This window comes from Syngnathoides biaculeatus, chromosome 19 (assembly GCF_019802595.1).
Source record: "Syngnathoides biaculeatus isolate LvHL_M chromosome 19, ASM1980259v1, whole genome shotgun sequence".
NCBI classification, from domain to species: Eukaryota; Metazoa; Chordata; class Actinopteri; order Syngnathiformes; family Syngnathidae; genus Syngnathoides; species Syngnathoides biaculeatus.
The window spans coordinates 13,175,025-13,201,376 of record NC_084658.1 but is presented as its reverse complement, the minus strand read 5'-3'; the positions used below and the strand labels follow the sequence as shown (position 1 = coordinate 13,201,376).

The 26,352-nt window shown below is 43.8% G+C and overlaps 4 protein-coding genes across 7 annotated transcripts in view; 3 read left to right on the top strand and 1 right to left on the bottom strand.

The window, feature by feature from the left end:
• Positions 1-7: 7 nt before the first annotated feature.
• LOC133492785 (solute carrier family 22 member 13-like) lies at positions 8-7,019 on the bottom strand. 3 transcript variants are annotated; one of them, XM_061805487.1, is made up of 12 exons: positions 6,834-7,019; positions 5,277-5,471; positions 4,065-5,184; positions 3,871-3,974; positions 3,627-3,781; positions 3,243-3,414; positions 3,050-3,170; positions 2,742-2,836; positions 2,455-2,669; positions 1,962-2,070; positions 1,618-1,812; positions 8-1,535 (listed from the first exon to the last, which is right to left on the bottom strand). In XM_061805487.1, exons 3-12 carry the CDS (start codon positions 4,440-4,442, stop codon positions 1,478-1,480), a joined length of 1,602 nt encoding a protein of 533 aa, XP_061661471.1. In that variant the 5' UTR covers positions 4,443-5,184; positions 5,277-5,471; positions 6,834-7,019; the 3' UTR covers positions 8-1,477. The 3 variants fall into 3 exon arrangements, with proteins under 3 accessions (XP_061661471.1, XP_061661472.1, XP_061661473.1); XM_061805488.1 differs by lacking the exon at positions 6,834-7,019 and adding an exon at positions 6,646-6,808; XM_061805489.1 differs by lacking the exon at positions 6,834-7,019 and adding an exon at positions 6,661-6,808.
• cry-dash (cryptochrome DASH) lies at positions 6,316-12,512 on the top strand. The gene is made up of 14 exons (XM_061805493.1): positions 6,316-6,546; positions 7,319-7,491; positions 7,644-7,737; positions 7,808-7,938; positions 8,066-8,214; positions 8,667-8,755; positions 8,840-8,913; positions 8,994-9,083; positions 9,868-9,947; positions 10,239-10,298; positions 10,389-10,546; positions 10,718-10,837; positions 11,195-11,371; positions 12,274-12,512. Exons 1-14 carry the CDS (start codon positions 6,484-6,486, stop codon positions 12,379-12,381), a joined length of 1,566 nt encoding a protein of 521 aa, XP_061661477.1. The 5' UTR covers positions 6,316-6,483; the 3' UTR covers positions 12,382-12,512.
• A 359-nt stretch (positions 12,513-12,871) lies between these two features.
• myd88 (MYD88 innate immune signal transduction adaptor) lies at positions 12,872-17,245 on the top strand. Its single transcript, XM_061805504.1, has 5 exons — positions 12,872-13,339; positions 13,680-13,811; positions 13,968-14,145; positions 14,218-14,309; positions 15,657-17,245. The coding sequence occupies exons 1-5, from the start codon at positions 13,024-13,026 to the stop codon at positions 15,809-15,811; spliced, it is 873 nt and encodes a 290-aa protein (XP_061661488.1). The 5' UTR covers positions 12,872-13,023; the 3' UTR covers positions 15,812-17,245.
• The window catches only part of oxsr1b (oxidative stress responsive kinase 1b), a 27,515-nt gene continuing 18,375 nt past the window's right edge, over positions 17,213-26,352 (top strand). The window contains exons 1-2 of one of the 2 annotated variants that reach the window (XM_061805490.1): positions 17,213-17,355; positions 24,656-24,768. In XM_061805490.1, coding sequence (XP_061661474.1) covers positions 17,286-17,355; positions 24,656-24,768 — 183 coding nt within the window. In that variant the 5' untranslated portion in view covers positions 17,213-17,285. Of the gene's footprint in view, positions 17,356-17,654; positions 17,895-24,655; positions 24,769-26,352 lie in introns of those variants that run through there. The other variant, XM_061805491.1, reaches the window with a different exon arrangement.

Below are 26,352 nucleotides of genomic sequence, written 5' to 3'. Positions count from 1 at the left end.
TGCTCGCCGGACTGCGGAACACCGCGTGATATAAAGCGGTGTTCCCTGCCGCTGTCAATGATTAAACCGACGTGTACTTTTGAAGCAAATCTCCTGTACTACGAAAAGTCAGAAAAACAGCTGACAGACCGCCAACCAAAATGGTTATTTTTTTCATTTTAGTCGGAAACTAGTTATTTATTAACATCTTTATCATGCAAGGACAAAATCCATTTGGCCCTAAAATCTCACGTTCTCATTCAAAGGACTTTGCTTCAAGGCAGTTTTATTGATATTGGGCCAATTCACAATTATGTCAAGGCACTTTATACGTTGAGAAGGTTAAGACACCCCTAAAAACCAAAGCCAGTTATGATGTCAATTAGTTCCACCGTTACATAACTATGGGAAACACAAATGGATTTGCTCACATTTTAATAAACCGGCAAGGTAACGAAAGATTTTCCCGGTTGTTAATTTCGCACTTGATGAGTAGGCGGAGACCTTAATATTTCCATATAAGCAATTAAATGGTAAAAACAAGTATATAACAAATACGCATGACAAATATCATATATATCTACCGAGCGAGCCCTAAACATGACATAGGCCACAATACTGATATATGCTCACAAACTAATAATTTCTGGCACTGATGTGGTATAATGAATGCATTCAATTAATATTGCAAATATTCCTCCTACACTGTTGGGCAAGCAAATCAGAACCATTTGAAGAAATGTTAAAGAAAAAGGACATTTTGTTGTCGTGAAGCTGTAGTCTTTTTTTTTTTTTTTGCTTAACCAGATGTCTAAGTTGTTCGCCGGTATGATATCAAAACCATAAATTACCCTAATTCTCGGCCTACAGAGCGCACCTGGTTATAAGCCTCACCCAGTACATATTTGTAAAGGAAATATCATACGCCGCAGCTGTGTAAAAGCCGCAAATGCCCACATTGAAACATGAGATATTTACAAAGAAAGACTGTCCACAGAGTTCAACGCTCGCGCCGCTGCGCTAATGCCGCGCGAACAGGCCGATTAAAAAGTAAACATACCGGTAAAAATCACTGACACACAGCAGTAACACGCTAGCACAGCGCTAACAGCTAAAAGTCACTTCCTCGTCCCGCATAATCCACCGGTCTCACTCTTCCCTTTTCCGCTCGAGTGCCCCCTCGCGCCCGCTGGAAAAAAATGCACAAATTAGCCGCATCACCACACAAACCGCAGGGTTGAAAGCGTGTGGGAAAAATTTTAACCTAATCTTATCTTAATTTTGTGCAACTTGGTGTTCTCACCTGTAAAGTACATTTATGGTTCATCCTGAAATTTCAGAAAAATGTCACGTGTGGGGCTCTGTTTACCACCCAAAAAATGTTTAAAAAAAATACAAATTACAAGCATTGTAACAAAGCGTATCAACAAAATCCTTTGCGTTGAGGAGTTCCTGTTGCCACGACGACAGAGCAAGCACCTGTAATCGTCCGTATAAATTATAACGGTGTGCTTTTGCCTTGTTTTTCTCCAACCTCTTCGTACCCACTCTCAGTCCTAAAAAAAAAAAAAAATTCTAATATAAAAAAAAAAAGGATCAGTAGTCTCACTCCTGCTTTTGCAGCGTTCGTCAACTCACCTCGGCTCGGCATGTTCCTGAAGTTCTGCGTTGAGCGTCTCCGGCAGCAGTAAACAGAGGCCCGCCGCGCTTGCAGGTACGAGCCCGTACACCAGCATGGGGATGGCGTCGTGGTAGACCCCCAGGAGCCGTATCAGGGGGGACAGGATGCCGGCCACGCGAGCGCTCATGGAGTTCAGCCCTACGCCGCTCTGCCTGGCGACACGCAGAATGCCAAGACTCCAAAACTGATCGAAGATTTGAAACGATCCAATTATTTGTTTAATGGGCTAATCGGGAGGATAATTCATTTTAAAACTATTCAGTAGCTGCAGCCCGACTTCTTCGGTACACATCTCACTTACCTGAGTGTGGTGGGGTACAGTTCCGCCGTGTAAACGTAGACGATGTTGAAGCAGGCAGTGGATGCAAATTTCCCAAGGACGGCGATGACCGTCACAACGATGGGGAGGTCTGACATAAAACGTCGGCGGAAAAATGTTCCAGATTAACCTCAGATATTTACAAAATATTATTTTTGAGAATAAAGTAACATTTCGCACGTTAAATTCAAAATGTTATGGGAATACAATCATTTTTTTCTACAATAAAAAGTCTTATACAGTGTTAACAGAAAAATAGAGAAAGAGAAATAGCACAAGAAAATTGCAAATGTTTGAGAATTTGTTTTATATTCTTGAATCTTTTCCAAAAATAGACTATATTTCACAAAAATCACATTTTTTTGGGACGGACAAAAAGGACACATTTCTAAACTGGTATCAAATTGGCCTTCATACTTGACATTTCTGGTATTTTTTTTTTTTATATAGAGACGTTGCCGTGTACTACCGTTACCTTTGGGCACGGGAATGATGGCGAGGCAGGCGACCCCTCCGAACATTAACAAGACGGCCTCGCTCCGGCGCCTCCCGAAGCGCTCGATGAGCGGCAAAGAACCCAGACGGGCGGGGACCTCCACCAGGCCAAAGATGAACTGCGTCAGGTAGATGTTCAGTCCGAAGTTGCCCACGTTCAGGCTCAGGCCGTAGTACATGATGCTGATCCCGAACCTGTCGTGCACGTCGAAGAATTTATGATCTGGAACGTCAAGCACAGCGGTCCGTGTGGTGATAAATCCTCACCAGACGTAGCCCATGATGAGCGCCCGTTTCCTCAGATATGATATTCTGAAGATGTCCAACATGCTCCCTCGATTGGGCGTCACATCCACGTCCATCTAGACACACGCGTACACTATCATTAGGATATTATATTATTTGCATGAAGTTTACTAAAACCACACTAAGTGAAAAAATGGACTACGGGTCCAGTTATACCTTGACCTAATATGTTAATTTGTTTGCTTGTAACTGAGATTATTCATATCTGAAATTAATAGTTTGATTCCGATTGCGTGTGGACGAAAGTCGAAATTTGTGCTGCAGTTCACCTTGTCCAGCAGATCTTGCGACACTTCCCTCCCGTTGACTTTTGCCGCTCGGCATATCTCCTTCACCGCCTCTTCCTTCTTGCCCTGAGAAAGGAGCCAGCGGGCCGATTCTGGGAGAATCCTGGCAGGCATACAATTTTCTCACTCAGACATTATAAATGAGTGGCCGAGTCTCACGTGATGCTATACTGACCAGTAAAGCGCGGCAAGGACGAGAGCGAGAGGGCTGTAGAGGGTCAGTTGGAGGACCCTCCAGTCCCGGATCAAATAGGCAAGACCGGACAGCAGCATGAGACCGATGGCGTAAAAAGTGTGATTGATGATGCTGCAGAAAGCAAACTTGGACGACTTGCACCACTCGCCACCTTCAGCGGAATAAAAGAAAAACGCAATCAAGTTTTGGCGGCCCAAGTAAATGCTGGTATTGGAGGAGAAAGATTTCTGGAGAGTCCAGCAAATGTAGAAACAGAAAAAGATTCAAAAATCTAACATCCTGCCCACCGCATCTTCAAGCTCCTTCTGATTCCGATTCTGTCTCAATGAAATCGTGTCAGTGTTCTGGCCGCCTGGCGCTCACCTATCACGAACGTGTTGGTGAGGATCCCTGCCACGGACACGCCGCACAGGAACTTGAGAACAATGTAAACGTAGACGTTGGGAGAGAATGCGGCGCTGACGCCGAACAGGAGGAGAAGAAGTGTGGCGAGCAAGACCACAAAGCGGCGACCAAACCTTGCAAAAATAAAACAACAGTAATCAGTTAATTGAGCTGAACATCATCTCAAGATGACTTCCATGTTAGTTCTGTGATGCAAGCGTACCTGTCCGCCATGGGGCCCAAGACCAAGGCTCCAATCAGAAGTCCAGCCATGTAAATCGACTGAGACGCCTCAATTAAAGTTCTTCTGTCACACACCAGATTAAACTGATGGAGAAACAAAGATCAGAATATTTAAATGGCTGACAAAAACAACTAAGTGCCGTTCAATTGCCATGGCAACCCTCCCCCTCTCACCTCTGTCACAATGCTGGACGCCCGAGTTGGCATCTCAAACTCGGATCCATTGACACAGCCGGTGGTTGAGTTCAACCCGTACAGCTCGATGGTCTCCAGGTCGGCGTCCACCGGCGTGTACATGACGCAGCTCTGGTAGCTTCCATCCGGGCTGACGGGGACGGTGAGCTCCTTTTGCCTCTCCCGGGTCAGGTTAGCGTCCGCTCGCTCCAGGATCCAGTCGGTGTTGCAGTAGTTTGGGAAGTCGAGGCCCGTGAAGACCTGACCGATGACGTCGAAGGCGATGAAGATGCTGGGGACGCACAAGGCCGCCACCAAGCGCTTCTGGAACAAGCCGAAGCCGCCGATCTCCTTGAGGATGTGCGCGAAGGTGCTCATGGTGAAGCGCTTGCTGGACTACAGAACAACGCGCAACATGAAGCCTTTTCTGTCCTACTGTTAATGATTAAACTGACGTGTTTGTATCAAGCAAATATGCCGTTTTATTACTTTACGAGAAAAAAAAGCCCGGAAACCGCTGACAGGCGACAACCAAAATGTTTTTTTTCTTCGTTACAGTCAAGAGTTGTAGTAATTTATTAACATCTTTATCATGCAAGGACAAAAATAATTTAGCCCTAAAACCTTCTATGCCGTAAGTGGCGGACCTCTGGGCTCACAAAAATGCCATAAAATTCCACTTTTGAGAGAGCTCCAAGTCGATTTTATTTATATTAGATCGAAAGGCACTTTTTGCTTCGAGAAGGTGAAGACATGAGCATGCACCTGTCGACAGATCCAAGGGAAAAACTCCCTCGAAGGAGGAAAGCCTGAACAAAGGCTGTTTTCTAGCCTCTTCGAGATTGAAAGAGAGTAGAGAGACCAATCCAGCTCTTCATCCACCAAAGACCAAAACCTGTCTTCATAGACTCTACACTGCCTTTTTCTATCTTGAAAATATCTCCAGATTCCGCCCTCTGACTCTTGCCGAGACCGTCGTCACATTCTGCCACGGCTACTGCAACAGAATCCTTGTTCGGGCTCAAGAGCAAAAACCCTTAACAGGCTCCAGTATTCCCACCACACCGAGCCCTGGCAGCACATCACTCCCAGAACCTTTTCGTACCCACTGTCAGTCCTCCTAAAACAAGCAAAGAACAAAACATTGAAATGTTTGAAAAAAGAAAATCCATCGATAATCACTGTTGCCTTTTGGAGTCTTCGTCAGTTCACCTTGGCTGGGCGTGTTCCTGAAGTTCTGTACTGAGGGTCTCCGGCAAAGGTAAACAGAGGGCCGCCGCTCTCGCAGGTACGACGCCGTGCACCAGCATGGGGATGGCGTCATGGTAGACGCCCAGGAGCCTTATCAGGGGAGACGGGATTCCTCCCACGCGAGCGCACACGGAGTTCGGACCTACGCCATTCTGCCTGGCAACATACAGAAAGCCAACCCAACAGCTTATTATTTTGGTAGGGGTACAGTTCTGCTGTGTAGACATGAAGGATGGAGAAGGAGGCAGTTGCAAATATTCCAAGTTATGGCTGTGACCGTTGGAACGACAGGAAGGTATGAAATAGTAAGTTGTGAGAAACGGCTTAAAACCATTTTAAATTATTTTGGGGAATTATGGGCATCATGCCCACATGATGTCCATGTGTTTGATATTGTGTGGTGTTTTAGTGCCCATGTCATGAGTAATATACACATATATAAAAGGGAACCATGAATGCTGAAAAGTACAGGTTTTGGAGTAATGCTGCCATCCAAGCGAGGTCCTTTTTCAGAGACCTCCTTGCTTTATTTCAGCAGGAGAATCAGTCACAGTCTGCACGTGTTACAACAGTGTGGCCTTGTAGTAAATGGGTGTCAGTACTAAATTGCCCTTCCAGCAGCACAACCCTGTCTCCTCCCAAAAATATGTGGCACATTATGAAAGGCAAATTGTGACAACTAACTGAAGTTTTACATCACGCAAGAATGGAAAAGAATTCCAAGTAAAACGTTTCTCAGTCCTGTCCTGGCTTTTTTGGAACACTTTGGAGGCATCAAATTAAAAATTAGTACTTGTTTGCCAAAAAAAAACATGGATGTGTTGAAATCGTAAATTGTGGTTTTGCATGGCCAATTGTGTGTGAATACACAAACACACGCAGTCATTTTAAAAACTGCCTTGAAGATACTAACGACTACAATTTTATGACTGTGCATTACAAAACTGGAGCTGTTCAAAACAATTGTAAAAAAAAAAAAAAAAAAACTTATGAAAGCGTTGCATAATGCAACCGCGTGTATGTGAACGTGAGTGACTCATCTAAATACGACTTTGGTTACATATGGGGAGCGTCACACATGCGACCGACTTTGCCGCGCTGACCGCTGGGTTTAAGTGTTCGTGCGAGCCCATTCTTGCCACGGCTGGCTCGGTACCGACACGAAGTCATGTCTGCCTCCCGCACGATTATCTGTTTACTAAGAAACGACTTACGAATCCACGACAATGAGGTAAGAACGCTTATTTGCTTCGCGACGTTAAAAATACAACGTGGCATTTAGCACTCGCGTTACTTGGGAGTATTTTTATGTGGGTTATTTTGTTCTTACGTTGACGTTACTAACATTTTAGGGACTTTTGTTATTGCCGTGCTTGTGTGTTACAAGCTAGTTTCGCAACAATTTTTTTTTCCCCGCTTGCAGATGGAGCTTCCGGGTTACACTTTCACATTAAAATAGTTCTGCCAAGTCGCACGGCACCGTGTGACAATATTTATTAATAAAAACAAAAACTATACCTTCGGAAGATTGGCTTGTTGACGAGCTTCAGGTCTCTATTTCCGGTAGTTATACTTTCATAATTTAACCCTTTATTTATCGCGATAAATCAATTGAGAATACCTTATCAATTGCGATGCGAAGTGCTCACATCATAGTTAATGCAGAAATTAAAGCAAACACAAAAACAAACAAGAAAATGGATCAACAGAAACTACAACAAACTGCAATGTGATATAATCCATATTTACATTACATCATAGTGCATATACTCATTCACTTCTGATGCAATTTTTTTGTGAACAAATCATCTTTAAAATGAATTTGAGATGATCGTGTTTTGATATCGGCAGTATATTTACGGTATTGTTTATTAATACACGCAATTTTTAGGATGTGACTTTTATTTTTCGCACTTGTTTTGACGTTCTCCCTAGCTGCAGTAAATCGTTGAGAGATTACTGTATTATTTTTAATGATGTGTATTTCCTCCTCCTCTGTTTAGGTGTTCCACGTGGCCCAAAAGCACGCCGACCACATTGTGCCGCTGTACTGCTTCGATCCCAGACACTACGTGGGAACGTACAAGTACAACCTCCCAAAGACGGGGCCCTTCCGCTTGCGCTTCCTGCTGGAAAGCATCCGAGACCTCCGGAACACGCTGGTCAACAAGGGCAGGTAATTTCTGCCGTACGTAGAGCTGCAATCATCCTGATCATTTACTTTTAGAATTTATGCCTTGACATATGAGTTTATTTTGTTCATTGAGGTCATTGAGGTTGCTTACCGGGGCGCTAACAAGACTTTATGCGCGCGTTCATGTGAAACAGCAACCTGGTAATAAGACGCGGGAAGCCGGAAGACGTGGTGGCCGACCTCATCCGGCAACTGGGCTCCGTCAGCGGCGTCGCCTTCCACCAAGAGGTTTGCGGCGTCGAGTCGCCCCGCATTGTCATTCGACGTCGCATTTATTTCTTAAGACCTTTTACGACAGGTGACTTCCGAAGAGCTGGCAGTGGAGAAAGGCGTGAAGGACGTGTGCGCGCGCATGAAGGTCCGAGTGCACACTTGCTGGGGCTCCACGCTGTACCACCGAGACGATCTGCCGTTTCAGCACGTGTCCAGGTGAGAGGCGGCCGACGCCATCGCGGCCGATCAGAAATCATTGCCAAAAGCGGGCGGTATATTTTGGATTTTTCACGATGATCCCTCCACGTGCTGATCGTGGACATTTCCGTTTCCCTTGTGTCAGGCTGCCGGATGTTTACACTCAGTTCAGGAAGGAAGCGGAGTCCAAGAGTCAGGTCAGGGCCGAGTTTCCCACCCCGGACCGACTGAAGCCTCTTCCCGGAGGGCTTCAGGAGGGTGACATTCCCACCGCAGAAGACCTGCAGCAGACAGGCGAGCACCCTTCTCGATGAGTTACCGTAATTCCCGTAATTCTACAGAGCGCACCTGGTCATAAGCCTCGGTACACAGAAAGAGTTTAAAGGTAGCACGGCACTAATGCTAGCGCTAATGCTAGCACCGCGCTAACGCTAGCGCCACATCACCGCATAAACCGCAGGGTTGAAAGCATGTGAAAAAAGTCGCGTCTTGTAGGCAGGAAATTACGGTATAATGATTAAAAAAAACAAGTATATAGCACGCTGTCTTATTAAACAAATAAAAAAAATAAAATAAAGTGTAACAACGCAAATCATTTGTGCTGATGGATGAGTCAATTTCCTGATCTACTCTTACTAGCGAATGTTCGTTACCACATAAACTGTGATTAAAAGCAATGTAATAATGAAAGGAGGTTGGAAAAAAATGAATGAATAAAATATGGTAACGTTTACTTATACTTTCAGAGCCTTTGAACGACCCTCGCTCGGCTTTTCCGTGCGCTGGCGGTGAAAGTCAGGCGCTGAGCAGACTCCAGCATTATTTCTGGGACACTGTAAGTGCATTTCACGCAAGCTATAAACCAGACACACATTTTAATTTCTCAATTTTTAAGGAAAGGTTTTGTCTTTCCTCACAGGATGCAGTCGCAACCTACAAGGAAACTCGCAACGGCTTGGTCGGCGTGGACTATTCCACCAAATTTGCACCCTGGTGAGCGTCACGACTGCATTTTGATTGATCGGATGGAGTCTCGAAAAAAGAATTTGATCAAAATTTGCTGCCCTCTACAGGCTGGCCATGGGCTGCATTTCCCCGAGGTACATCTATCATCAGATACGTCGCTATGAGAGGGAGCGAACGGCCAATCAGAGCACATACTGGTGAAACAATTTAGATTTTTTTTTTTCCCCCAATATTTATTACAGTAAAGCCTCGGTTCTCGAACATCCCCGTTTTCGGACAAATCAGTTTTCGAACGAAAATTTCAAGACTTTTTTTCGCTTCTATTTTCGAACGACAATCACAACTCGAACACCCCCGTATTGCGCGCAGCCAGACTAGCTGACCCAGACGCGCTTTGTTGTGAATTCCCACGCCCCCGAAAAAAACCCGGAAATAACAAAATGCAAGCGGCGCCACCGGTTGACCCGCCCCGTAATGCGTTTTGTTATAGTCTATTCGAACGCCCCCGTTTTTCTTCTTCTGGAGGAGCACCATGTATTAACCTCCAATCATAGCTCCAAAGAAGGCAAGTTGCTTGTTTAAAATTATTCTGAACTTTTGTTAATAAAAAAAAAAAAAGTTTACATGGCTGGGGGCCGAGTCACTACAGCTACGGCAATGCACTCCTAAACTCCTACTCAAGCATACATTTAAAAAAAAAACTACATTCCTTAAATTATTTTATTATATAAATTATTTAAACTAGACATGTTTTTCTACGATGCAGTTTAAAAAGCCTAAATTTTTTTCGGCTTGGAACGCATTATTTCTTTTTCCATTCATTGTAAGGGGAAACCTCGATTCGGTTTTCGAACAAATCACCTCTCGAACCGTTTTCTGGAACTGATTGTGGTCGAGAACCGAGGCATGACCGTATGCTGATACGGTCATGTATCATGTAGGCCTCCTTTCTGCATCATGTGAATTTCATCACAACTACAGGGTTATTTTTGAGCTTCTGTGGCGGGATTACTTCAAGTTCGTCGCACTCAAATATGGAAATCGTCTGTTTCATATCAAGGGTAAAACATATAAAGTGCATTTTAGAAATTTTCACCATCATACAACCTTTGATAGCGCCACTGTCAATGTTTTACCCAATATTTTAACATTCTAGTCATACAAGTGTAAAAAGAAGTTGACAAAACGGGCACCCGACTCCCACCACACAAAAAGTTCAGAATTGCTTTTTTAAATATATTATTTAAACCATAAATTTTCCACAAACTATGATCCCAAAACAATTCAATTTAATACTGACGTTTGAGGCGTAATTTTGTTGGGAATCCAAATTGTTTGTATTTTATCCCAAGGACTTCAGGACAAAACTATTCCCTGGAAGAGGGACATGAAACTTTTCAACGCATGGAAAGGTCAGCACCGCTCCAAGGCAGAACTATGACAAGTGTTGCTTGACCGTAAATATTGATATACAGTAGAATGTTTATTTGTTGTGTGTTCAGAGGGACGCACAGGCGTCCCCTTCGTGGATGCCAACATGAGGGAATTGGCCATGACGGGCTTCATGTCCAACAGAGGGCGCCAAAACGTAGCCAGCTTCCTCACCAAGGACTTGGGCCTCGACTGGAGGATGGGAGCCGAGTGCTTTGAGTACCTTTTGGTAATTCTTTCATGCTTATTATTTATTATGATAGTTTGTCATCATATTCAACAAACATGCTCATTTCATCAGTAATAATTTTACAAGTTTTGTTGGCTTCTATTTGATTATTTTCTACCCACCGCACCTGCGTCAATTTCACTTAAACGACACGCAAACGCCTTCCCGCAGGTCGACCACGACGTCTGCAGTAACTACGGCAACTGGCTGTACAGCGCGGGCATCGGTAACGACCCCCGGGAAAACAGGAAGTTCAACATGGTCAAACAAGGCCTCGACTACGACGGCAACGTACGTTCCGCGTTCTCCGCTTTAACGTAGTTTGGGTGCGCCCGACGCCATCTTTGCTATATTGCAGATTTTCTTGGGAAAGTTGTACGCTTGTGTGTGGCGGAAATCAGGGCTGTGACGCGGAAACATGATTTATAGTTAACGGTACCGATACTGTATGTGTGCACTGATACCACGTCACTAGGCGGGGATATAATTTCTGACTATTCAATGTGCTGAACTCAAAAACATAACATGGTCTCCATATCACAGATTTTCATCAATTGGGTGTGGAAAGTATCCCGCACAATTAACGAGGGTGTGACTCTACGGTATTATTATCACTGTGGGGATTCTAACCCCGACGCTCATTCTTAGGGCGACTACGTGCGGCTTTGGGTTCCCGAGCTGCGGAAAATCCGGGGGCCCGACGTGCACGCGCCGTGGACCCTCAGCGGGGCGGCGCTGTCGCACGCCGACGTCGTCCTCGGCGAGAGTTACCCCGCCCCGCTCGTCGTGGCGCCCGAGTGGAGCCGGCACGTCGGCAAGAAGCAGGTGGGTCGGGTGTGACTTTTACGCACAAACGTAAAAGTAGTAGTCACTCTTAGTAGGAAAAAAAAATGCAAAGTCCAAACGAAAGCATTAGCGCTTGTGAGGTTAACTAATTGTCTGCTAGTGCAAGAAGCAATGCACTCCTAAACTACTACTCAAGCATACATTTTAATTGTATTTATTTTTATTTTTATTATTTTATTTTTATTAATTTTTATTATCCATCCATCCATTTTCTTTGCCACTTATCTTCACAAGGGTCGCGGCTGTCAACGGGCAGGAAGCGGGGCACACCCTGAACTGGTCGCCAGGGCACATACAGACAAACAGCCACACTCACAATCACACCTACAAGCAATTTAGAGTGTCCAAATTAATTTAGCATGTTTTTGGGATGTGGGAGGAAACTGGAGTGCTCACCCTGGAGAAAACCCACGCAGGCACGTGGAGAACATGCAAACTCCACACAGGCAGGGCCGGGATCGGGATGGAGACCTAGCCATTATTATAATATTTTGGTTAATTTTACAAAAAGACCCCCAAAATATAATAATAATAATAAATAACAAGAAACTGAAGAAAAAGCCAGTCCTTCGATGTTGGTGAAGGGCAGTGCTTCTCAATTTTCTGTTTTGACCCCCCCCAGGAAGAACAAAACTATTTGTGAGTACACCGCCATATAATGATAACGTAATCTAATCCTTATAAATAAATGAATGAAGTACAAAAGAGATGCAGATCAATTCACAATAAAGAATACATTTATTTATGTTGTTAATCATGTTCTTCAGGGTCTCACATGCCGCGTGTGCTGACATCACACATTATTGTGAAACCCCGCATATGCTCGCCATTCAAATTCCTTCCACCTCCGTTGACTCACTTGGCTCGTTTTGTTTTCGCAGAACGGTAGCGGGCCGCACCAGAGGGGCAGAAAGGGTCCGTCCCACACCCCCAAGCGGCACGGCGACCGGGGCGTCGATTTCTATTTCTCCAGAAGCAAAAACCTTTGAGCTCGGATCAATACAACCCAACACGATGCTAACTCTCGTTTAACTCTCATTTTGTTACACACACTCTTTGAATTTATGTTCCTACTGGAACTGGTATTTACATGTCTTAAATGGTGCTATTATTTTGGGAACTTGTTGTCTTTTTTTTTATTATTATTATTTTTATCACATTTTTCTGGTGTAACCTAAATAGGTGTGGCCAGCAGTTACGGGAAATGTGCTCAAGAGACCGAAGGGGCGGGAGGAGATTTGAGGAAGTGCTGCGGAGAGAACCCAAAAAAAAAAAAAAATACAGCGAGCAAAGTCATAGAGTAGGCGTGGGAAAACATTTGTGATATTACTTTTAAAATAGACACATCATTTGTAGTTGAGATTTTAAAAATGGGAGTTAAAATGCATATGTAAGATATTTGTATTGGTTTATCCTAAATAAATGCTTTAAATGTAATTATTATTAATCAAATAATTGAAAAAAAAAAAAAAGGTTAAATCTTAGAATTGTAGTCTTTGCAGGGTTTTGTACAGTACTGTACTCTATCGTGCAATTGTACAAGTTATGTCGTGGTTCCGCCCATGCGTGACGCACTTGCTGTCAGGTAATGTAGCTTCGGAGCAGTGGGAGGGGAACAGTCGAGAAATAACATGGCAGGCGTGCGCACGGCGCTGCCGGAGGATCTGTCTGCCGCTCCTCTGGTCGCCCTCAACATGACCGTCAGGAAGAAACTGGGCCTTCACTTGAACCCCAGGAACGTGGTGGCCGCCGACTGGACGAATGTGGCCGAGGCCATGGGATTCTCTTACTTGGAAATCATCAACTACCAGGCGGTCCCGAACCCCATCTTGCGGGTGTTGGATGACTGGCAGGCGAGCGCGACAGAGCCCACCGTGGGCAAGCTGTTGTCCATCTTGGAGGAAGTGGAGAGGAACGACGTCGTGGAGGATCTTCGTCCTCTCATGGGTACACTTGTCGACATTTAATCGTATTTCTATCTGACAGTCTACTTTAGGCCAGCGCTTCCTTGTTTCACATCGAAACTATGCATTGAGCTGCGCATGCGCAACATCGAGTCGTGCTTTGTAACGTGTCTCCATGGCGGCCATATGAGCAGGGGCAACGTTCACATTGAATATGGATATTGAAATCAAAAATGGTAACTTGCTCCTTTCTCAACTGATTGTCACGAGGGTTACTGTTATTGTAAACCCCCAAATATCAGTTACAGTATATCTTTATTTAATTTCGTGGTTGTTTAGCTTTGTGACTTGCTACCACTAACAGTCTTCTGTATTTACGTTAGAGGAGGACGTGAGGAAGTATCACGAGAGTTTGAAAAAAAAGGCCGCCCGCCCGCTGCAGGTCCCCGAGGTTGACAGCTGCGTCCCGCGCACCCCCGAGATGTCCGGCCTCACCCTGGAGGATGACCCTGAAGGTCCGTTGAAAGAATACATATCCATACATATGTGTTAATTTAAAAAAAAAAAAAAAAAAAGTCACACCCAACTTTTTTTTTTTTTTTTTTTTTTTTTAAAGCATTAGCAATTCATTTCACGCGTTTCGCTATATAATATTTTTCCATTTTCTCCAGGTTCTCCGGAGCTGTTCGACGCCTTCATCTGCTACTGCAAGAGCGACATCGCCTTCGTTCACGAGATGATCCGGGAGCTGGAGCAGACGGACTACCGGCTCAAGCTGTGCGTGTTCGACCGGAACGTCTTGCCCGGCTCGTGCGTGTGGACCATCACCAGCGAGCTCATTGAGCGGAGGTGTGATCAGAATGCATCGTCAGAACTTTTAAAAAACCTTTCATGGGTTTTCACCGTGGTGCTGGTGTGCAGGTGCAAGAGGATGGTGGTTGTGATCTCAGATGAATACATCGAAAGTGACGCCTGCGACTTCCAGACTAAGTTTGCTCTCAGCCTTTCTCCTGGTGAACATTTAGTTTTTTTGTTTTTGTTCCCCACTCCTCCCAGAGTGTCATATTTGACTAAATACAGTGCTACCTTGACTTACAAGTGCCTCAATTTACCGGTACAAGTTGTCCAAGTTCCACGTTGTTTTGTTGTCGCGAGACGAAAACGTAGGGATTTTTATGTGCAATAATTCCGCGCAATATTGAGTTCATTTTTTTTCCAGATTCAGTGCATTGCTTTGTTTATTTATTTATTTATTGGGGAGGGGGGGGCTCCCCTTTACGTAGCCCATAAAGGGACATTGAAAAAAAAAAAACTAATTGATTTCTCATTATAATGAGAAACTTTCTCATTGTAATGATTATATATATATATATATATATAAAATTGCAATGAGAAACTTCTCATTGTAGTGAGCAACTTTCTCATTGTAATGAGTAACTAGTCCATTGCATGTGTGCATGTATAAAAGACCCCTTATTCAGGAAGCTACCGTTAGCAGCTAAATAAGCTACAACTACCTGTGCGCTACCGCTAGCAGGTAAATAAGCTACGTCCCATAGGTAGCCGTTTTTCGACACTCATTGTTAATGAGTAACCTATGAGTTACAATGAGTAAGTTACTCATTGTAATGAGTAAGTTACAATAAGTAACCTACTGATGAGTGAGTTACTCCGTACGGAGCCCCGAAAGGGACATTAAAAAAAACCCAACTGGTTTCTCATTGTAATGAGTAAGTTTCTCATAGTAATGAGAAGCTTTCTCATTGTAATGAGACGGGTTCTCGTTGTAATGAGTAACTACTCCATTGCATGTGTGCATGTATAAAAGATTGTAAGTTAAGTACTCATTACAATGAGTAACTTACTTATTGTAACTCATGAGTAAGTTACTCATTGTAATGAGTACTTAACTTACAATCTTCAATCAAAAATCAAAAAAAACGGCTACCTATGAGAAGGGTTGCGTCAGGAAGGGCATCCGGTGAAAAAATTGTGCCAAACATGTGCGTTCATCTGAGATGACACACTGGGGCGACTCCGAAAGGGACAAGCCGAAAGAAACTTACTTACTTACTACGTAGCTTGCTCGTTACTGCTAGCGATAGCGCCCTGCGTTCAGGTAGTCGTAGCTTATTTACCTGCTAGCGGTAGCTTCCTGAATAAGGGTCTTTTATACATGCATGTGATTACAATGACAAAGTTACTCATTACAATGAGGAAACAGTTTTTTTTTTTTTCAATGTCCTTTTAGGGGCTCCGTACCCCCTCTCTTACCAATATTGAACAAATGAAGTCAAGGTAGCACTCCATTGGACTTACTGCGTGACGACTAAACTCTTTGTGTCCTCCCACCACGACAGGAGCTCGGAATAAGCGACTCATCCCCGTTGTTTACAAGTCGATGACAAAACAGTTCCCGAGGATCCTCAGCTTCCTGACTGTGTGCGACTACACAAATCCGTACACGCAGACCTGGTTCTGGGAGCGGCTGGCCAAAGCTCTTTCTCTGCCGTAAATGTGACTGGTACATATTTGTTTATAAAAGCACTTTTTGATAATTCAATCGATGATATAGAAAATATGGGGACCATGTTTCAAACTGTTTAGTCAATTGTGGAGAACTTGTCATTCTAAAGTGGAACACTGTGTTATTATTTTTTGAAATGTATTTTTTATGGCCTTTAGAATGTGCGCAAAGGTATTTTTGCAAACTGCTGCTGTCGTTTTCATTGTAATGATTGGAGAGCGCAAATATTTGGAGGTAATTTTACGCTTCCTCTTTGAATCTCATCATCTGATTACATCCGAAGGGGAAGTGGAACGCGGTATGTGTTAACTTCAACATTTGACTGACTGCTTTGCTCACTTCCCGCCCAGTGCCTTGACCTTTCATTTTCTATTGGTCTTTTCTTATTTGCAATAAATACTTATTTTCATTAACAGGCAACCACTTATTTTAGGAGCGAACTAAATCATTACTGGAAAAAAAAGTTTACTAATTTACTAGTTATTCAATTGCTTTGCAAAAAAAAAAACCTTTAGTATACTAATGGTTTTAATTTGGAATAGATCAGTTAACTAAAGAAGAAAATGAATACATAATAATTTGTGTTGATATTAATAAACTAGGGGAAATGCATTTCACAGGGCTGATGATAGAAAGCGTCCACCATGTGTCGTTATTGCGCAAAACTCGCATGTTCCAGCCGCCGCCAGTGATGTCGCCATTGCACGCACCAGGAAATATTTCAAGCAACATCCAATCACATCTCGACGTAGTTTGGCATTGTCCAATCAAAACAGAAGTGAACGCCCCCTATTTGGCAAACCTGTGCCCCTCGTTTGGCCTGTCCGGCTGTGCTTCCCACCTAAAGAGTTATATAATTTAATATTGTTATGCTAGAGGAAAAATTGGAACGTCAGTCCAACAACGAAAAATACATTTTTTTGTGTTTAAAATATTTATTGATGGCGAATTTAAAATAGAAAATATTAATGGGGGCCCCGGCTTCCGCCATTGAAAGTGTGGCGGAATCCACTCCCGGCTTATGTTTTGTCAGTAATTTCATGACGTTTTTCATGAATTTGACTCAGTGTGAAGATCGACGTATTACTGTTTTGATTGTCAAGGGTCTGGCACCACTGGGATCGTTTCTATTTTTTTTTTTTTTTTTTGTAAACCCCAAAAATGGGCTACAGAAGCCGGCCATTCACCGCCGACGGGAACCGGAAGCCGCGCAGCGACCACAGCAAGATGGCCTCCGAGGGAGTCCACATTTGACGAGGCGGTATGCGGTAGGCGGGGCCGCGAGCCTTGTGTCAAACTTTGGGAATGACAGCAGGAGTGCTGCAGGATTCGCAAAGAAGGGAAAGTGTCGCCCTGGTCGCCGCTCCTTGGATTTCTTTCTTTCTTTTTGTTTAAAGGGCCAGCCCGTGGAGGCGACACTTTTTTTTTCTTCGACGGTGTCAAATAGTCTTTTACCTCAGCCATGTCGGAGGACCTGAGTTCCCAACCGTGGTCCATTCGTAAAGATGACTACGAGCTCCAAGAGGTGATTGGTATGTGATCTTTCTGCTTGCTCGCTTTCCTTCCGTGACTAGACGCTTGCTAACGCTAATACACCCGTGATTTATATCATTTTTTTTTTTAAACAAAAATGTAAATCTAAGCATCTTCCTTTTCCACCCCCTGAGCTAAACGGAGGATGATTTTAATCGCCGGGCAGTCCTTGCCGGGCGGTGTTACAACTTCAGGTCTGTGGAATGTTTCCACTGAGAAAGACAACCCCGCCCAGTGGGGCTACGGCGGTGTGGTGAAACGAGCGTGCCAGATTGGCCAGTCTTTTTTGGCATGGCTGAAAGCACTTGATTTAATTCACAATATCAGATGGAATCAAATTTAACCCCATAGCCAGAGTTACCTTGATTGCATCAACTTCATGCTGCCCATGAATAATCCTTATCCTCGGGCTTTTTTAAAAAACAATAAAATGTGACTGCCGATACTTTTAATTTGATAATTGAATTGCTGCATTTAGCCCAGAGTAACTCTTGTATGTCGACAAACGAGAACAAAATGTTGAAACCCTCCGAATATTGTAAGTAATCTTTTTTTTTAATCAACATATTTCTCTACTATATCCATTTAAAATGCTGTATTGCAATACATACTTATCTAGATAGAAAAATGCTTTGTTCAATGTAACTGTCAATTTTTGCTAGATAAAAAAATATATATTTATACCTTATCCCCCAGGCCCCCAAAAATTGATACATTATTCAAACTTCTTAAATACAGTAAAATTATTAACTAGGGCTGCAACTAATGTTTAATTAAATAATTGATTAATGCTTTGATTCCTCTTTTTTTAGTTTGAATCTGATTCCGTAGAAATAATGTCAATCCTTTATTGAAAAATAAGACTTTTTAAAAACTTGATAACTTTATTATTGATTTGGAAATGTCTTTTTTGGTGAAAGATTAATTATTGTATCTGGTTTATTTTTCATTCCTTAATAGAGAGACCGTGTATGTGTATATATATATATATATATATATATATAATATATTTTTATTTATTTATTTATTTGTTTATTATACATGAGTACCTTCTTGTAGAAATATTTTGAGGGCATTGGCCATATTTGCTTCAGTAAAACGCAAATATTTATTTCACTATTTGCTGGTTAACATTACCAGTAATCTTCAATATAATGGGCATGAAATCATTTGTATATATGAATATATCAGGTTTGTTGTTCTTATTTTGGAGTGTTCTAGTCTTCACATTTATAAATCCTCTGAGGCAAATACTAAATTCATGGGGGAAAAAAATAATTCATCAAATGTTTATTATGAGCTTGTTGGGGGTTTGTTTTTGTAAGAGTCCATCTGAGGTTTAATTTGTTTTTTTTGAATTGCTTGTCAGGCCTTATCGTGCGATCTCGCGGGCCTCCGTTTGCTCCCCCACGTCCGCATTTGCAGCCTTGTGCAGTCCCGCCCTCCAGATAAATACCCCCCAGCCTCACCTTGCTTTGGCCCAGTTTGCTGAGAACACAAAGGTGTGCGCAGTGTTGATGGGTCACCTCGGAGCCCGCTTGTGATGCCATAATCAACTTCTGACATTCGCTCAAATCGATCGATTGCTTCTAATTTATCCGTCAGGTCAATTTTCTCATCTTGACGCTAGTTCGCAAAACTAGTCAGTGCTGTGACGAGGAATTTGGGTGCCATTTTTAGCGACTTTACGACCCCTCTCTCGTCTGTTTTTCAAAAACGGGACCTGTGAATTTAACTCCTGCCGAGCGACAAACAACATCGACATCGTTCATAAGACTTGGTGTATCTTCGTGGAAAATCTGAGGTTCATCACGATCATTTGATAATTTTTTTCATAGTTGACGCTAAGTTAATGCTAGTCGAGATGAGGTCGATTAATCAACGACGTGATTGTTATATTTTCACCTGTGCCCAGTGGTTTCATTGCGGTTGACTCCCGTTGTTCCTTTTTCGGGAGCGGAAGTGAGATCGCTGCTGGTAGCCGGTGAAGTGAGACACCGACGCGGTCGTCCGTCACGTACCCGCTCCATTAAGAGGCTAATTCAAGGCCACGCTAATCTGATAATGTGCCGTTTGCACTTAACGAACTCTAGTTGACCCGAGTGCGACTTCTCATTAGTCTTGGGAATCACCTCCTCGTGTTTGCAAAACACGGCAGTCGTTAAATCGGCAAACGTTATGTTAGAAGACGGCAAGCCTAAGAAGTGTGATTCTAAAATCGGGTTTCAGGGGCAGAGTGGAGGACCACCAAAAAAAAAAAGTACAAACCGACGTATATGGGGAGAGGCGTAGCAATGAAATAAACACGGTAGCGCTACCGCTAATTGGCGCGTGTGGGAGCTTAAGTGTTCGCGCCGCATTGTAAAAGCTTCTTGTCACGCTGTCACTTTCACACATCATGGCGACACCCGTAGTATGGCTGGTCCGGTCATTTGCTTACAGAAAACACAAGTCTTGCAAAGAGCATGCTTGTTTTGTCAATGTTTTGGGGCTTTCTTCGTCACGTCGTTTGCCACTTTGGACGCTTGACCTGAGATGTTCGGTCCAAATTTGTTTGACAGTATATTGTATACATTACTGATATTTATGGCGAGGTTATGATGGAAACAAATGGAGCCCGGGTGGGGGGGGATCCACATTATCCTAGCATTCCCTATGAGGACTGTATAGAGCTCGTGCACGTTCATGGCGCCATATTGCCGGTCAAACAGAGCCGGTCGACATTGAACCGGAGGAGAATATTTGCAATACCCGAGACCAGTTGTGCTGTTGGTTGTCACAACAGATAAGACAGATATTCAAAGATCATTCTATGGAATACCAGCTGAAAAGACCAGAAAATATCGATAAATTTCGGCAATTAAACACGATGGATGGCACCCGACCAAAATACACACACGCTTGTGTAGCGATCGCTTCATTTCAGGTAGGAATTATTATTCTCAACCTCAAATTATCAAGAAGTATTTATAATGCCATATTGGCTCATTTGAGAACAATGCGTGTTAAAAAAAAACGTCTGTCACAGAGTTTGTGTGGCTGCAATTGCTTCTGTGTACGTTCCATGGAGACGACTCTGTCCTCTTTTTATTCAATCATAGTTAATGAATGCGAGTTTGTGTAAAATCAGGGGTCATTCATTCGAATATTTGTATTTGTATTGAATACTAGCCGAAAAGATCGCTGGATTCCGGCAAAGGTTAACGTGTCGCCGAACACGCTTCCCCGTTCACGAGCCGTCAAAACAGTCACTATGTGGGATTTATTCCTAATTTAGAACAGATCCAGCAACAAAATATTCAGACTTTTATACGCTTTCAAACTTTTCTGCGTAAATCTCCACGACTTACTCATCAGATCCATGTGTAGATCCAGTCGTTGGAAAAAATAGATCAACACGGGTGGTCTATGCCAAGTTTATCTATTTTTTCCACGTACCTTCTTTTATTTTCACCTTCTAAATGTCTAACGGTGTCGGACAAGACTCTGGGCATCGTGCTATAAGACACATTTTCGTGTCGTCTCCAGTCGGTTGGAGACGACACGAAAATGAACAATGCTTTGCTAGACCGGCAATATGGCGACATAAACAAAAGTCAGGTGATTTTATGACGTAGGTGCACCAGCTCGATAGACATTGACACGTTTAAAGACGTGTTTCGTTGTGTTCTTGCCAAGTATTGCATCGTCGCATTTCCGTAATACTACGCTATTGTTGTAATAATAATAATAATAATGTGCAGTCATCCCTTGATATAAGAATGACCCAACTTAGAATTTTTTTCAAGATAAGACCTGCGGTTTGCTCGATTTGATTGAAGACAAATATGATGACATTGAAGTCAAGTCACCTCACAATAAGCAGCAGTTTGGCAGATCATGAAAAACGCTTTTAAGAAAAAAGAGGCTTCATATTGTTAATGCCACCCCAGCTAGCATAAAAGCAGATCTGTTTTAAGTCCAAATTCTTAGTGGTTATCTTTTTTTTTTTTTTTTTTTACGCTCAAGGATTAAGTCTTGGCGTGAAGTCTGGAGCTGTGCCTGCTCGCCGCCCCTGTCGCTAACGCCGACCACGTCGAAGCAAGCGATATCATCTGACGTTTGGTCAATACAGAGCGGCACGAGTTGAGGAACGCTCGTCAGCTATCCGCAAAAATGTCGTCGTAAACGGACACGATTGGAAGAGGAGGGAGGACCTTGTCAGTTTGATGGATTTCAAAGAAAGCTCCGTCTCAGACTGGCTCAGCCGGTCTTTCCGCATCTTTCCTCGACGATCGTTTTATGAACAAAAGCGCCTGAACAATGATTAATGGCTTCTGGCACCCAATCGTTTTGCTTGCCTCTTCATGATCCCCCCCCCCCCCCACCCCGAGAATTTTTACTACACATTTCCCTTAAAAGCGGTGTCAGGAATCTGACATTTGTCATAACTAAAAAAAAAAAAAAAAAGTTCTCTCAATCATGTGCCACCATTTCATTTTACAGCAATATGCACCAAGCCCTGTAAATAGTGACAAACCGCACATATCATTTCAAACTCCTCACTTTCAAAATCGACGCCTTCGTGACAGTTTGATGAGGTTTTAATATGCCTGTAAAGACCGATAAAAAGCAGCAGTTGGCACGATCCTGTCCTCATCTGGTATCAAGTCCAGGCTCTGGTGGCTCCAGCGTTTTGAAATGTGACCCCAGAGCGTCCCTGCGGCAAAGCCAACAATGTCCCTCTTTTTTTTTTTTTCCCCCCCCCCCCCCCAATATTGCCATCCACACATGCGCACTTCATCCCAGGCGACTCGCTTGTTTGTCCGTGCGCAGGAATTTACACCCCGATGTGGTCTCGACAAGTGGATCACTGTGTGCGTGTAAGTTTTGCTTGAGCCGGGACCAAACCCCCGAGTCCGAACGCTGGCGCGCCTCCAGAGATTTGAGAGCCAGCCGCCGGCTTGTACTTTCGGCAGCCATTACTAGAAAGCGGAACATTTTTCGGGCTCGTCGTGTCCGCGCCGCTGCTGTCCTTGTTTATTTATTTTATTAATAACAAGAAGACATCTCGAGTGCGGTCATTCAACAATTCAACGACATTGTCACTTATCCAGTTATGTCATTTTTACCTTTGTGTAAAAGTACTTAGTACAGTTAGATGTTTTCAAATTTAGGGAAATAAATTAAAGTCCATCCGTGTTTTGGGAATGTGGGATGAAACCGGAGTGCCGACCCGGAGAACATGCAAACTCCACACAGAGGAGGCCGGGATTGAACCCGGGACCTCAGGACTGTGAGGCCAACGCTTTACCAGCTGATCCACCGTGCCGCCTAAAATTAAAATGTCAAAAATTAAAAAAAAAAACAAGCTAAAGAATTCACCTTAACATTAAGATCCAATTACATATATGCTGACAAAGCCAAAGAAAAAGCAAAACGTGCCAAACTTTCACGTACGCTGACATCACGCACAGACGCCGGAAAGTTCAAGTCACGAAATGTAAAGCTTCAGGAGCTTTAGAGGTTCCGTGATACTTGCAAGCATAAAAAAAAGCGACCCTTTTATTGGTTTGTCGCATTCAGGATATGACAAAGGAAATTGCAATTTTATTGGATTATCATGGAGAGTCGCTCGTGCGTCACGTTGACTGACTTTGTCCTGTATTTCTTTCACGTCGCTTAAAGCCATATTTAAAAAAAAAAAATGTAACCGGCTAAATACACGGGGGTCAGCTCTACTTTAATTAAAATCCGAGAACAGTTTTGGTCTTCAACAGACCTCCCTCCTATTTCCAAATCGTCATCGGATCGTGGCTCAGTGAAAAGTTCAAACAATGGGCACGTTGTTAATATTTGGGCATAGCCAAGCCGGGGGGGCAAAGGGGGTTAGGAAAAGCTTACTGGAGGGTGGACGGCCTCGCTGCTCATTCTTCCGCCACTCGGAGCTTCTTGCCAGAGGAAAAAGTGCTTTCAGAAAGTGCCCGTCCAGGTGAAATGGAGGATCGAGCGGGCGGTGAAATGACCTGACGCGGACCACAAACAGCTCGCGGCTCTTTCTCGGGGGCATTTTTAGACACATTTTATAGAGGATTCGAACTCAGGCCGCCCGTTTGTTGTTCACTCTTCACAAATGCCTGTGAATCCTATCCTAGCCCTACAACCCGGTGTTTGTGCTCTTCCTGTAACTTTCTGAGATGGTTCGTTATAAAATAAGAATTGTTGTCAAGAAAGTACAGTCCAACCTCCTGTTCTCGACCACAGAAGGCGGTTCGAGAAGTGATTTGTTCGAAAACCAAATCGATATTTCCCATTGCAGTCAATAGAAAAAGAAATAATGCATTCCAAGCCTAAACAATTTGGCTTTTTAAAGCATTATTTTTTAGCTTATCCTGATCATAAACTGCATAGTAGAAATACATGTATAGTTTAAATACTTTATATAATAAAAAATCTTTAATCTTAATCTTTAATAAAAATCAGAAATCTTATTTTTTTTTCTTAAAATGTATGCTTTAGTAGTACAGTAACTCAAAACTATCAACCACTGTATGAAATCTCTTCTGTGGTGGTGACTTTTGCCTACTGGAAGGTTCTTTTCTTTTCCCAAAGAACTTATCTAGTGTCACTTCATTGGAGCCATGATTGGGGGTTAATAGTCCTCAATGGGAAGAAAAAAAACAGTCAGTAAATGTAGCTACCGGGACACGTCTGTGTATAGCCTGCGTTATACACAATAAAAAAGTGCGTTGTGGGTCAGCTGGTCGAGCCCCGCACGTTGTGTTATTTCCGGGTTTTGTCGGGGGCGTTCGAGTACCGATTTTCGTTTGATGACAGAAGCAAGAAAAATCTGGAAATTTTCGTCCAAAAAACAATTTGTTCGAGAACAGAGTATTCACTGTACGTCAAACTGGTGCATCTCCACTGTTGCAAGATCTTTGCAAAGTCAACGTACTGTACATGGACACTTTTTTTTTGGGTGCATATTTCTGGAAATCAAATCATCTCCTAGCCATTTTATTCTTAAGGCTCATATTTTTCCCTGCGGGGTCACTGTACTGCACACCCCAAAGTGAAATTCTACCACGTGGTTAATGCTACAGCTCAATCTTTACGTTCTGTCCTCTGAGACCCCTGAGCGTTCATCGATAGCACGAGAGATTCCCCGGCTGCACAGGGTACACAGTTGTAAGCTGTATAAATAACTGGCTCATGTCGCCGCGGCCCGTTACGTACCACGAAGCGCGCTAATCCGGCCGGGGGGATGGCCGTCGTTAACTTGATCCGCTATCGGAATGACGCTCTGTCGTTCTGTTCCAGGGAGCGGAGCCACAGCTGTGGTCCAGGCCGCCTACTGCACACCGCGCAAGGAGAAGGTGGCCATCAAGCGCATCAACCTGGAGAAGTGCCAGACCAGTATGGACGAACTCTTGGTGAGATGAAGAATCGTGACGTGCGTGTTGGCTTTTTTATTTTATTTTATTTTATTTTTTGTAGGGGTGGGAGCTGTATCGGTAGCGTCATTGCGTGAGTCACAGTCATGTCGGGACTTTTGGTTTTTAACTTTCAGAAAAGCAAATCCCACGATCATTTCAGTCTAACTGGAGTCACCCTCCGCTGGCATTTTAGACCAGGTCCTTGGGGGTTTTTATTCACCCGCCGAGTCTTAATACCCTTGACGCAATCTCGTCCAGCCGCTGAGCTCATCGTTCAGCCCGTGACATCTTTTAACGACGGAGGTGCGAAGGATCCCTTTTAAGTGTTCATTTATGACTCACTGGTCTCTCTCTTTGGAGCGTGAAATCGGCTTCTGAAATGCAAATTTTGTATTGAAGGAAGATTTATAGCCGGTTCCCGGCTACATTAAACCGCCTAATCCCGTCGAGAAAACGGAGGAAATTTTGCTATTGTATCCGTGACATGGAGTACAGTTGGGTGAAAATAAACAGTGAGGAATCTTATAATGGAACCCAGACTTTTTTATTGGGGGGGGGGTTGTTTAATGTTTTTTTTGAATGGCAGAAAAGTGCTGAAGCTGCCCTTGCTCTGCTCACTGTATTCCTGGCACTGCCATGTGATGGTAGTTTGAAAACCACTTCACCAGGGGCCCCGGTGCTCGATACGAGGGTTGAAGGCAGCCTGCTCATGTTCCGGTTTCCGGCGTAGTATCCGAGGCTGGACGCCAACGGCGTGTAAACGGAGTGGGAAGTTTTAACAGTCGAGATTCCCGGCCTCGGGCCTTTTCTGTTGCGGTAGCGCTGAAGTGGGAAATGGAATTATGTGAACGCGCAAACCCGCAACATCTGTGTGAGGGCACACTCGCGGCGGAGTTTATGTTTGTGGTACCCCGTGCGTCTGCGCCCCGCCGAGTGCCTTCCGCGCCGAACAATATATTTATGTTCGTCGGCCGTCACGCCACATTGCTCCCATTGTGGTGTCTCTGTGCCACCGTGGCACCAGTTTGCAACGCAGCCCCTCCAACCCCCCCCGGCCTCGGATCGTGACAGTCGGTCATTTATTCGCCGGGCTCGGATGTCCGGCGACATGCAAGCGATGAGACTCAATAAAAAAAAAGAGATGTCTGTTTCCCGGAGACCGGTCACGTAACTTTGTTTTCTCTGACATCGACCCTGAGCAGTAGGTTTGGACATCAGTCAAAAGGGCAGACGACAATACTTTCTGTCGAACTTGGTCACATTACTCACGTTACCAAGACATTTCATTTAGCATCACGTGCACAACGTATGGTTGTACAATCTTGTTCTACTCCTCTGTGACGTTTCGAGCGTGACATCTCTGTGCGGCCCTCGACTGGTTAGGTGTCATGTGATGGTGTTCAGTTAAAAGTTCCGCTGTAAAACGTCACCCGAGTGCAACAGCATTTTCATTTTTCCCATCTCCGCTTATCGCGAGAGACGTGACGTCGGAGAGACGGTCGCGCAAAGGCCGGGAAAAACAATTGATGGCGCAGGTGGCTCAGTCTCGGGTGTCCGCCGGTTTGGTTTCGGGTTGGATCG